General features: G+C 45.1%; 1 protein-coding gene across 2 annotated transcripts in view; it reads left to right on the top strand.

The window, feature by feature from the left end:
• Nucleotides 1-2,226: 2,226 nt before the first annotated feature.
• The window catches only part of CNNM1 (cyclin and CBS domain divalent metal cation transport mediator 1), a 60,443-nt gene continuing 49,329 nt past the window's right edge, over nt 2,227-13,340 (top strand). Inside the window, exon 1 of one of the 2 annotated variants that reach the window (XM_004749514.3) lies at nt 2,227-4,136. In XM_004749514.3, coding sequence (XP_004749571.1) covers nt 2,570-4,136 — 1,567 coding nt within the window. In that variant the 5' untranslated portion in view covers nt 2,227-2,569. The remainder of the gene's footprint in view (nt 4,137-13,340) is intronic. The other variant, XM_004749515.3, reaches the window with a different exon arrangement.

Below are 13,340 nucleotides of genomic sequence, written 5' to 3'. Positions count from 1 at the left end.
TGGTTGACTCTTAAATGTGTTATACTAAGTAAGGGAAGCCAGATCCAAAAGGTTTTAATTGTATTATTGCACTTGTATGACACTCTAGAAAAGGAAACTATAGGGGAAAACAAATCAGTGGTTGTCAGAGGATGGGATTGGGGGAGGGGTTCTGCAAAGAGAGACTCAGAGTGAATATTGAAGGGTGATGGCACTATTTTTTTTTAAGATTTTATTTATTTATTTGACAGAGATCACAAGTAGGTAGAGAGGCAGGCAGAGTGGGTGGGGGGGAGCAGGCCCCTGCTGAGCAGAGAGCCCGATGCAGGGCTTGATCCCAGGACTCCAGGATCATGACCTGAGCCAAAGGCAGAGGCTTTAACCCACTGAGCCCCCAGATGCCTCGATGGCACTATTTTTTTTTTAAGATTTTATTTATTTATTTGACAGAGAGAGATCACAAGTAGGCAGAGAGAGAGAGGAGGAAGCAGGCTCCCTGCTGAGCAGAGAGCCCGATGCGGGACTCGATCCCAGGACCCTGAGATCATGACCTGAGCCGAAGGCAGCGGCTTAACCCACTGAGCCACCCAGGTGCCCCTATTCTTTTTTTTTTTAATTTTATTTATTCATTTGACAGAGAGAGAGAGATCACAAGTGGGCAGAGAGAGGAGGAAGCAGGCTCCCCGCCGAGCCCCTACTTGGGGCTCGATCCCAGGACCTGGGGATCATGACCCGAGCAGAAGGCAGAGGCTTCAACCCACTGAGCCACCCAAGTGCCCCCAATGGCACTATTCTTAATGGCAATACAAGAATATGCAATCATCAAAACTCATAGAACAGCACATCAAAAAGTGAGTTTTACTATGTAAATTTAAGAAATAAATTTATAAAAGTAAAAATAAAGTAACAGGCCCATGGTAAATTCAAACAATACAAGGAATTCAGTAAAAAAAAAGGTCTCCCTCCCAGAGCTTTATGGAGATAGAAAAATTCTGCATTTTGATTGCAGTGATCGTTATGTAAATCTACCCATGTGATAAAATGAGGTAGAACTATAACCACACTTTACACCCATGCCAATTTCTTGCTTTTGGTATTATACCATAGTTAAGATGTAACCCCCGGGGAAAGCGGGGTGAGGAGTTGGAGGATCTCTGGATTTTCTTTGTAATCTCCTGCATATATATATACTCTCAACCAAACTTTCAATCTAGTCCAGCTCTCCGGAAGTGAACACTTAGAATTTCTTGTGTATCTTCTGCATAGTAATCCTTTATATGTGTATATATGCACATCTACACTTAAATTTTAATACAAACTAGCATATTACACATTGTCCTGCATTTCACTATCTTTCTTTTTTTAAGATTCATTTATTTTATTTTTTTAACATCTTAATTTTATTTTATTTTTTTCGGTGTTCCAAGATTCATTGTTTATGCACCACATCTGGTGCCCCATGCAATAGGTGCCCTCCTTAATACCCACCACCAGGCTCACCCATCCCTCCACCCTGTCCCCTCTCAAACCCTCAGTTTTTTTTCTGAGTCCACAGTCTCTCATGCTTCCTCTCCCCCTCCGATTTACCCCAATTCACTTTTCCTTTCCTTCTCATGTCCTCCATATTATTCTTTATGCTCTACAAGTAAGTGAAACCATATAATTGACTCTCTCTGCCTGACTTATTTCACTCAGGATAATCTTCTCCAGTCCCTAAGATTCATTTATTTGAGAGAAAGAGAGAGGACAGGCAAACACGAGTGGGGTTAGAGACAGAGGGAGATGGAAAGAATCTCAAGCAGACTCCCTGCTGCGCATGGTCCCCATCTCAGGACCTTGAGATCATAACTTCAGTGGAACTCAAGACTCCCATGCTCTTGAGTCCCATGCTCTGACTGAGCCACCCAAGCACCCCTCCCTATTTTCCCACTGTTACTTTGGAGATATTTCCATATCACAAACACATGGAGCCACGTCACTTTTTTCCTGCTGCATAGTATTCCATCACATAGTAGTGTTACAATTTGTTTTAACAGTTTCTTATTGATGGACATTTGGATCTCAACAAGGAGTTGAACTTAAGTAATGCCTAAAATTTTAAAGCATTAAAGGTCAACCAGAGTTGAGACCAAATGCAAAGTTTTTACAGATTCGAGGCTGCCTCTGGAATATTTTTTGACCAGAAGGGGGAAGGCAAGAGACAGGAGGAGAGACAAAACGCTGGGAAATATCCCTGGCCAATGGGGAAGCCGTGGTGACAGGGAATTTACTGCCGGGTAGGAGTTCGCAGAGTGCCTCCCTACCGCTGGAGCAGGAGGCCGAGCTCCAAATCAAGCCTTTCTTAGGCTGCCGCTCAGATTCACCCGTGTTTCGGGGGTTATGCGTGGTGCAGTGATGCGTGGCCACCTCCGGCCTCCTGCGGGGACTCCAGGCGGGGGCTGGGTCTGAATCCCCATCGTCTACAGCCCACGCTTGCAGGGGGTGCACACGTGGTGACCTGCCCCAGGCCGGGTTGCCGGCTCCGGCTCCTCCTCCCTCCAGATCTCCCTCTGTTCTCTGCAGTATCACGTGCATCCGCGCCGGGTGCAGGATGGCGGCTGCGGCAACAGCGGTGGGTGTCAGGCTCCGGGACTGCTGCAGCCGAGGCGCTGTGCTCCTGCTCTTCTTCTCCCTGTCTCCTCAGCCCCCAGCCGCCGCCGCTTGGCTGCTGGGCCTGCGGCCCGAGGACACCGCTGGAGGCCGCGTGTCCCTGGAGGGGGGCACCCTGCGCGCCGCGGAAGGCACCAGCTTCCTCCTGCGCGTCTATTTCCAGCCCGGGCCCTCGGCGCCCGCGGCGCCGGTGCCCGCACCCACCCTTTCCTCGGGAGAAAACGGCACCGGCGACTGGGCTCCCCGGCTCGTGTTCATCGAGGAGCCCCCGGGGGGTAGCGGCGTGGCGCCCAGTGCTGTCCCCACGCGCCCCCCGGGGCCGCAGCGCTGTCGGGAGCAGAGCGACTGGGCGTCTGACGTGGAAGTCCTGGGGCCATTGCGCCCCGGAGGCGTGGCGGGTTCGGCTTTAGTCCAGGTGAGGGTGCGGGAGCTGCGCAAGGGCGAGGCAGAGCGGGGCGGCGCGGGCGGTGGCGGGAAGCTCTTCTCGCTGTGCGCCTGGGACGGACGCGCTTGGCACCACCACGGCGCCGCCGGCGGCTTCCTGCTGCGCGTCCGCCCGCGGTTGTACGGTCCTGGGGGGGACCTATTGCCCCCAGCGTGGCTCCGGGCGCTCGGGGCGCTCCTGCTGCTCGCCCTGTCTGCCCTTTTCAGCGGCCTGCGCCTGAGCCTGCTCTCGCTGGACCCGGTGGAGTTACGGGTGCTGCGGAACAGCGGCTCGGCCGCAGAGCAGGAGCAGGCGCGCCGCGTGCAGGCCGTGCGCAGCAGGGGGACCCATCTGCTCTGCACCCTGCTCCTGGGCCAAGCCGGAGCCAACGCGGCCCTGGCCGGCTGGCTGTACGCCTCGCTGCCGCCGGGTGTCGGGGGCACCGGAGAAGATTATTACAGCGAAGCAGGGATTCACTTCCCGTGGCTGCCGGCGCTCGTCTGCACCGGCGCCGTGTTTCTGGGCGCAGAGATCTGCCCCTACTCAGTGTGTTCTCGGCACGGGCTGGCCATAGCTTCGCACAGCGTGTGCCTGACCCGACTCCTGATGGCTGCCGCCTTCCCCCTGTGCTACCCCCTGGGTCGCCTGCTGGACTGGGCGCTGCGTCAGGAGATCAGCACCTTCTACACGCGGGAGAAGCTGCTGGAGACACTACGGGCCGCAGACCCCTACAGCGACCTGGTGAAGGAGGAGCTCAACATCATCCAGGGCGCCTTGGAGCTGCGCACCAAGGTGGTGGAGGAGGTGCTGACCCCCCTCGGGGACTGCTTCATGCTGCGCTCCGACGCGGTGCTCGACTTCGCCACCGTCTCAGAGATTCTGCGCAGCGGCTACACTCGTATCCCCGTGTACGAGGGCGATCAGCGGCACAACATTGTAGACATTCTGTTTGTCAAGGACTTGGCCTTCGTGGACCCCGACGACTGCACGCCGCTACTCACCGTCACTCGCTTCTACAACCGGCCCCTGCACTGCGTCTTCAATGATACCCGGCTGGACACCGTGCTGGAGGAGTTTAAGAAGGGTGAGCAGTGGTCTATCTCCTCTCTCAGCATCTTACCCCCTCAGAAATATTCATAAACATGTAACGTTTCAGGTGTACAAAGCAATTCCTTATGATAGCAAAAACTCAAGGAAGGCCCCACCTCTTGGTGGCTATTTTCATTTAACTTTTCCTTACCTTCCCTGCAGCTGACTGAGCCCCAGCCTCTAACCTTTCACTTGGCTCACAAGACGCTCTATATTCCTCATTCATTCCCTTTCAGGATTTTTCAGGATCTAACAATTGCCAGGTACTGTGCAGGTTGGACTCTGTGGATAGTCCTTGGAGGTCATTGGGTAGCTCCCCACCCAATAGACGAGGATCCTCTACACCGTCCTGTAATAAGCAGTCTTCCTTTTAAACTCTTCCCAGGGCTGGAAACACAATCTCCCAGGCAAATGAACTCCCTTGTTGGACAGCTCCAGCTGCTGATAATGTCTTTCTTACATGGAGCAGAAAGTTATGTCTCAGGAACTTCTCTCTGGGTCGTCTTTCTGTCCTTTGAATCACAAAGAGTGATAAGCCCCAGACTCCTCTAGTGGTTCTTTTCCCTTATTTAACATTCTCAGGTTGGATTAAAAATTGACCCAGCTTAAAAAACTGATTAAGGCAGCGAGGTCCTTGTACTTCTGGGAACCTGGGTCCCCTAAGGGAGGGTTGATCTGGATGAGAGCAAATAGTCTGGTAAAGGGAACTGCTAGAAAATTTGCATATACAAATGAATGGGGTTTCCTTCAGAGTAGTCACCACTCCACCCCTGTCAGGTCTCTAGAATGTTTACTACTGTCTGGGGTTTGCCTTTAGAAACTGTCTTCTGGAGCTGAGTACAATTCACTCAAGAAAAATCAGCCTGTATTCTTTAGGATCGATCTTCTTGGGATTACACAGTTTGACTGGTTCTCCTTGTTACCCAGAAGGACACTTGATTGTTTTTGAAAATCAAACCTACCTTCAAGAGTCACTGAGTGCAGAAGACTTATCTTACAGACCCTGAAAACAATTCCAGGAATGAGTTGAGGACAGTGACATGGTTAGAGTACGTGTAGAACCTTCTAGAATGACCACTTTGAAGGAGGCATTCATCTGTACATATGAGTTAACATGTTTAGTAAAAAAACAAAAAACAAAAAATCAATCCCCTGATTTTAGAATCAAGCTTCAAATGTAGATTCCCTGTGGTTAGCAGGAATCACATTTGGCATATCTTTTTAAAGATTTTTTTTTTTTTTCAGACAGGGATCACAAGTAGGTGGAGAGGCAGGCAGAGGGAGAGGAGGAAGCAGGCTCCCTGCTGAGCAGAGAGCCCGATATGGGACCCGATCCCAGGACCCTGGGACCATGACCCAAGCCGAAGGCAGAGGCCTTAACCCACTGAGCCACCCAGGCACATTTGGCATATCTTGACATATCTTTTTGTTTATCAAAAATTCAGTCTCATTACTTTATCATCACAGGTGCTCTTTAGGACTTTCATACAATGAGAAAACTTGGGTCTTCCGCCTGCCACAATTTTTTTAGACAGATAGTATTGTGTTAAGTATCAAAGTGTAGCCTGAAGGGGGAGAGGGTGTTGAAAACCTATTTTCAGTCAAAGCTGTAGACTTCCTGTTGGTATCATGAGAAGGGGAGGGAAATGTGTACATGTTACAGCTGTTTTAGCCCAATCTGGGCTACTATTTCACCCTCTTCATCTGTCTCCCCCAAGTCCTTGCATGACTCATTCTCACTGTACCCTTAGGTTCATTCATCTACTCTTAGAATTATTCTTACATGTTGTAAGACTCCTACAGAAAGGAGTCTTGGATCTGGGCATAAAAACTGTGCAAATCTATATATTAATTTGCAAAAACTACCATAACAAATCCCGTAAACTGAGTGGCTTAAACAACGTAAGTTTATTTCCTCATAGTTCTAGAATCTGGAAGTCCAAGATCAAGGTGTGGGCAGGTTTGGTTTCTTCTGAGGACTCTCTTTTTGGCTTGCAGATGGCTGCCTTCTCTCTGCGTCCATCCGCGGTCATCCTTCAGTGTGTGTAAGCTCATTCCTGGAATCTCCGTAGCTCTAAGCATTTCTTCTTTTATAAAGACATCAGTCAGGTTGGATTGGGGCCCACCTTATCAGCCTGATTTTGACATAACTATCCCTTAAACATGATAGTTAAGACAGAGGGCAGTTAAGATAGTATATCATTGTCATGTGCTACTGAAGGACATTTTTCATGAAACTCCTGTAAACTCATTAATTCATTTACTATTTATTATCTATGGAGTAGGCAATAGGCAAGTCAATAACAGTGCCCTTAGAAAGTTAACAGTTTACAAGGATGTACCATGTCAGAAAAAAGACAGTCTTCAAGCAGGAATTGTGTCTCAGTAACCTTTGTATCCCTAGCACCTTGCACATAGTAGGCTGCCCAAAAAAGTACTGATCTGAAATGAGCTGTGCGGCAGAATGTCTAAATCTTGTCTGAAAAAGGCTTGTCAGTGTTCTATCAGCAGTTAGTTTGTACTTAGATTGCTAAAGAGAAGCTGGGAATTACAGTGCACACCATGCCAACGAAGAGATTTCCACATCTCTTCAGAGCCTTGCTCCTTACTCACAGTGAGCTACTAAAACCAGCAGCATGGGCTTCACCTCGGACCTTGGTAGACATGAAGAATTTCCTACCTCATTTTAAATCCACTGAATGAAAATCTGCACTTTAATAAGCCCCCAGGTGACTCATGTGTACATTAAAGTCTGAGAAGCACTGCCTCCAGAGAACCCTTATTAATAGTGATTGGTAGATTTACTTAGAATAAATACAAGGAATAAGTATCAAGTTGAGTGTTCTCTGGCTTCATGCCATATAACACGGTCATTTGCTTAACACGGTCATTTGCTAAACACGTGTTTGCGCCATAGATTAGAAAAGGAAAGCTGTGCTGAGCTACTTTTCTTTACCCTTAAAGTAAGTCATAAAAGCCCTTCTGTTCCCCTCACTTCTTTTGCATCTCAAGTAACTTAACTAAGCAAACCCCTTAGGAGGTAGGGGGAGGAAAATGACAAATTGGAACAACAATTACCATTAATTGAGCTGACAGCTCTGATAGGCACCCTGCCAGGCCCTTTATGTACTCCGAATGACCTTCCTGGGTGGGTATTATCAACTCCATTTTATACTAAAAGAAGAAACTAAAGCTTAGTTCCATTACTTGACTTAGTCAACTCCCCACAGTTGATAACTGAATTGTGATTTGACCTAGGTCAGCAGGACCCCAGAACCTGTTCTTTTTCCCACTACACATTCTATCCTCCACCCCATAGGCTTCAAAGGCAGCCTTTCACCTCTGGCTTGCTGCCTCTGGCTGATTTACCTCTATTTTTCATAGATTAGAAATGGAGCTTTTATAATTACAGTGATTGCTAATATGTATATTGTATTTTACAAAACATTTCTACTTATCTTCTTATCTGATCCATAAAACAACTCTGTAGTTACATGAGGACCCCAAGACCCAGAAAGGTTGCTTGGCCTATCTAAGACCATCACCTAGCTAGTATTTCAAGGCCCAGATTCAAATCCAGGTCATGTGACTCCAAAGGTCTTATCCATATGGGATTTTACCACTATACTTCTTATGAGCTCCAGGTCTTTAGAAATGGGGAAAAGGAAAAAGGTCTTTCTAGCTAGCATGCTAGCTTTACTAAAAGGAAGAGTATTTATCCCCACTGGACTGTGAGCTCCTAAAGGCAGACAATGAATCTTATTTATTTTGTATTCTCAGGACAAGCACAGTGGCCATCAATGCAAGGGGGGTGAATAGAATATTTATTGAATGAAGGGTTTTAAATAGCTAATTTCTACTGTATTTTTTGTTTGAGTAAGGTGAACCCAAAGTATAGGATAATTAGTGTTGTTCCATTGACCATAACCAACCTCTCCTTTTCCCAGATTCTCTACCCCAGTCAGTGGTACTACTGCCCCTCCAGTCTCCCAGGTGAGAAAGCCCCCCTTCACCTCTCACCCTCATCCTACTAATCACTGCCTTAGTCTGCTTGGGCTGACATAACAAAATACCATGGACTAGCCAGCGTAAACAGACATTTATTTTCTCACAATTCTGGAGGCCAGAAGTCCAAGATCAAGGTTCCACCTGATTCGCTTTCCCATGAGAGCACTCTTTGTGTCTTCTCACTACATCTTCATATGGTGTTTCTCTCAGTACATGTCTATAGAGAGTGCAAGTTCTGGTCTCTCTTCCTCTTACAAAGACAGCAATCCTGTTGGTTTAGGGCCCCACCTTTATGATCTTATCTAACTTAAATTACTTCCATAGACACCCCACTGGGGAGGGGGGGTTAGTGCTTCAACATACGAATTTGGGATGCGGGAGAGAGACATTCAGTCCATAACAGTCACCAAAGTCTGCCCCAAATTTGCCAAAATTGCATCTAAAATATTTCTTGAATCTATATGATAGAGTCCACTAATTCTTTCACTTAGGTGAGTCATGGAGTTTATTCAAGAAATAGTTACTGTGTACCTGTTGTTTAGGCATGGCAGAGAACATACAACAGTCCTCCCTGCCTGCACAGAGCTTTCATTCCAGTGGCAGAGACTAAAATTAAACAGATGAGATAGTGATTAAGAACAGAAGCTTTGCTGCCAGACTGTCCAAACTACATGCTGGCCTTGGGACAGTTACTTAACTGTCTGTTTTGTTACTTGTAAAATGAGGATAATAATGGTATTTACTCATAGGGTTGGTTGAAATAATAAGATACTATTGTATTATACTGCTTATTTAGTAAGTATCATTATAAATGCTAAATAAATGTTCGCTAAGATTCTTAAATATAAACACAAACCTATTACTCTTGTGCAAATGCCTCCTAAGAAATTCCGCTTCATCCAGTTTTTGTGTCCCTCAAATCTGTCCTCTCCCTTGCCACTAAAATAATCTCTGATGACATGATCCCCTGCTTAAAACCCTTCTGCACTCCCCGGACTGCCTGCAGGATCAAGTCTAAGCAGTGCCATCCTGACCTGCTCCCTGCCCTCCCCTCCAGGCTTATCCCTCACCACTTCAGACCACAGTTGAGGCAACATTGAATTTCATGGCCCTACTGCTATTGCTATTCTTTGTCCCTTTCCTCAGGCCATACTCTTTGTCAGGAATATGCATTGCCTGATTAGTCCGGACTCCAGCTCCTCCTCTAACACTCAGCACTGGGGCCACCTCCTCTGGGAAGCTATTCCTGTAAATCCCAGGTTGAGCCAATGTAATTGTCCCATATCTCTCTTATTGAATCAACAGGCTGCATGATTGGTTTTTGCTAATTAGTGCTACTCACCCATATCATGAGCCAAGACTACCTTATCTGTCTTTGTAGCTGTAGCACCTAACAATGGATAGAGCCCTTGCTAAGTTTTCAGTAACTTGCTAAGTTTTCAGTTGCTGAATGACTAAATCAATAACTAAAGGAGTTAAACTTTAACAGAAAGGATCTGAACAGATTTGTAGTAAATGCATCATTAATGATCTCAGCCAATCATTGTGGACCATGCAGGACAAAGGCAAATTTTAAGTGTTAGAAGAAAAGTGTTGCATATATGGTTTCTCTTCTTTTTTAGGTATATCTATTTATTGTAACAATTATTTATCCCTTGTCATGTTGAAAGGAATGTGCTAAGAGTTGGATGTATGAGATACAGTCTCTGCTTCCAAAAAGCCTACAGCCTGATAGAAGAATGTTCCCCTTTGAAAAGCTAGGAGACAGGCTGGACTCACCTTTCTCCACCCCTACCCCCCAATTCAATAACATTATAGTTTACAAGTCATGTTCTAGCATAGAGCATGTGGATAAGACAGACCTGTATATAAATCATTAAAACAAGAGTGATAAATAGAAATATAAAAATGCAATGAGAACATGGAGAAGAGAGTGACTATGCTGAGGTTTTTTGGCTTTTATAAAATTTTTATGAAGTTTGTACATTTCTATACTACATTACAACTTAAAAAAAATTGTAAGTTTTCATTACAGAAAACTGAAAAATATAGAACAGTAGACAAAGTATGGAAATCACATGAAGGTAATCATCCCACTATCCTGAGGTAATAACTCCTAATATGCTGTCATATTAAAAAATATAGCACCCATAGTAACAACCTTAATCAAATTCTTAAAAAGAAAATAAACAGAAAAAGCCCTGGTCTTGCCTTCTTTCATTAATAAAATATCCCATTATAATCCCAAGAGTGATTTTTTGTTAATATGATGATAATTATTTTCACTGTAGTCTCCTTGGGAGTGAGTCCCATAATTTGGGAAGACTAATTTATCAAATGGAGCCCTAAAGATTTGTTGAACTTAATTTCTACAGTTTACTCCGTTTATTGGATTATTTTTAGGAAAAAACCAACCCTATGCAGAGAACAGGGAGAAGGAATAAAGCTTAGGTCTGAAGCCAATGGCCTCTGGGTGCTATTGCTCCAATATTTAGCAGTTAAATAAATTGGCTTTGCCAGGTTAGTAACACCATCTTCCTAAACAAAAGACCTCATCATGCACATAATGTTGGGTTATTCTGTCTATAGACCAGCATGGCTATAAGATAGCTTATTGCAGTTTTCCTACTCAGTCTTTGTTCATTCATTGATTCCTTTGTTTATTCAGTAAATATTGAAATCCTGCTTTAGACCAGGCACTGTACTAGGCCTTGGGAATACAGTGGTGAACAAGACAGACAGAGTGGAGCTGAAAAGGTATCTTCTTCAATCTTTGGTTCTACTTCATGTGATCTGTAGCTTAAAAGCCATCCAGCTTGCCAATAAGTGCTCCTGGCACAGACACATAATGTAACATTTTCACTGAGGAATAATCTGGTTGAAAAGTCAGGGTTTTGCTTTATCACTCCAAATTCTGGTGTGATATTTTAGCAGGAAGAATAATCATCCCGTTGCTTAATTCTATAAAAAGCTGCTGAAACATTAGTGCTACATTTTTTATCTTTCATAAAAGAAAATGAAAAATTATTTCCACTCAAAGTTCTATTTCACTGATTTAATTAGATGTGATGTGTTTAAAAACATTAAATATGGCTGTCTAATAATTAGTCCACGTTAGAATGTTTTATCCTCTAAACAGTATTTAGATTAAACAGTAAACAAAGCATAGCCCATCCTGTACAGGGAGGCAGAATAAAAATGAACATGAAAAAGTAGAAATTATTAAATATACAAGGGATTAAATTGCCAATTTATATTTCTTTCTTTAGACATATCTATTATGATTGTTGTAATACTGTTCTGAAGTAATTTTCTTTTTCTCAGTCTGGCAAAAGAAATACGAGGTAACGATAGAATCTGAGCTGGAAGGGGCACTGAAAAACCTGACAGAATCTAATTCACGCTTTCATTTTTAGATTTGGTTATCTTTTCAGGACATAACAGCCTTCATTGTCAGACTTTTTATCTAATCTAAATCCCACAGGCTGCAGTTAAATTGTATTGCCTCGTTTTATCATCCTTGGTGAGTCCTCTCTTATTTGAAGAATATGGTAGCCCACCTCAATTACATTTTTTAACAATCAGATACATTTGGTTGTGTTTCTGGACCCCTTGAAGCATTTGGGTATCAAGGCAGGGGGTGGTATCTGTGGATGATCCTAAGACTTTCTTTCTTTCTTTTTTTTTTTTTTTTTTTGATCCTAATACTTTCTTAAACTGGTTTAAATCTAGGCCCAGTTTGGGGGTCCCTAGACCTTCCATAACATCTCTTCCAGTTCTCTTTATTTTCTGCTGTCTGTTCCTTTCCAAACTGGGATTCTTCTCAATTCATTCTTCTTTCCTTTCTTTCTCCCTCCTCCCTTTCCCCTCTCCATCCATCCTTCCCTCCCTCCCTCTCTTCCTCCTTCCTTCCCTCCGTCCCTTCCTTCTAAATGACATTATTCTGGGACGCCTGGGTGGCTCGGTTGGTTAAGCAGCTGCCTTCGGCTCAGGTCATGATCCCAGCGTCCTGGGATCAAGTCCCACATCGGGCTCCTTGCTCCGCAGGGAGCCTGCTTCTCCCTCTGCCTGCCATTCTGTCTGCCTGTGCTCGCTCTCTCCCCCTCTCTCTCTCTGATAAATAAATAAAATCTTTCAAAAAAAAAAAAATAAATGACATTATTCTATGTCAGGCCTCTTGCCACCCTGGTGCTTGCCAGGGGTGCCTGTGTGGCTCAGTTCGTTAACTGACCAATAAATAATTATAAATGGTAACAAGTGATTTGAAGAAAAGGTAGAGGGAGCCATGAGAGCATATAAGAGGGGCCCTGACTTGGTCTTGTGGGTAAGGATAGATTCCTCCTCCTCCCCAAGTGATATTTGAGCTGAATCTTAAAGGGTAGCAAGAAGGAGTTTCCCAGAAGAAGAGCTTTCCAGGGGAAGGGAGCAGACATGCAAAGCTTTTAGGAAAGGGGGGCCAGTGTGGGTGTCATGTGGGTTCCTGGGCCATTTTACATCCAGTAGGGAAAGTGCCATCTAGGCCAGCTGACCTTCCCTCTATGCCTAGTGATTGTGTGGGCAGCTGAGTTCAGGAACTTTCGTAGCTACTAGGGCTCTAGGAGATGGATGCAGATACAAATATGGAAAAGAGCCTGCCCTCCGGGAGCATGAAAGCAGTTAGGGCCTTGATGGAAAGGGCTCTGAGCAGCCTGGTAGACAGGCAAGTGCATCCAGACATCTGTGGGGAAGGCCCAAGGGAGAAATTCCCTAGAAGGATCTGGGAAAACTTCTCAGAGGAAGTGAGAGGAGAAGGATTCTGACAAGAAATTATGAAAGGAAACTGAATGAGAAGAATAAAGGCAGAAAGGAAGCCAACGCCAGCCACACTTGAATGCTGGCAAGGCAAGGATCTTCATGCTGCTTTTCTTCCAGCAAAATAGGGAACTAGGCAGAATAAGATATTTGTCAAACATAATTTCTGTTCTCTCCAAAGGCCAAAGCTATATATATATATATATTTTTTAAGATTTTATTTATTTGACAGAGAGAGATCACAAGTAGGCAGAGAGGCAGGCAGAGAGAGAGAGAGAGAGAGAGGAGGAAGCAGGCTCTCCGCTAAGCAGAGAGCCCGATGTGGGACTCGATCCCAGGACCCTGAGATCATGACCCAAGCCGAAGGCAGCGGCTTAACCCACTGAGCCACCCAGGCGCC

The sequence above is a fragment of the Mustela putorius genome, unplaced genomic scaffold (assembly GCF_011764305.1).
Source record: "Mustela putorius furo isolate JIRA1106 unplaced genomic scaffold, ASM1176430v1.1 tig00003909_pilon_pilon_pilon, whole genome shotgun sequence".
Taxonomy (NCBI): Eukaryota; Metazoa; Chordata; class Mammalia; order Carnivora; family Mustelidae; genus Mustela; species Mustela putorius.
The sequence above is the reverse complement of the archived record's forward strand: the minus strand, read 5'-3'. Positions and strand labels throughout refer to the sequence as shown.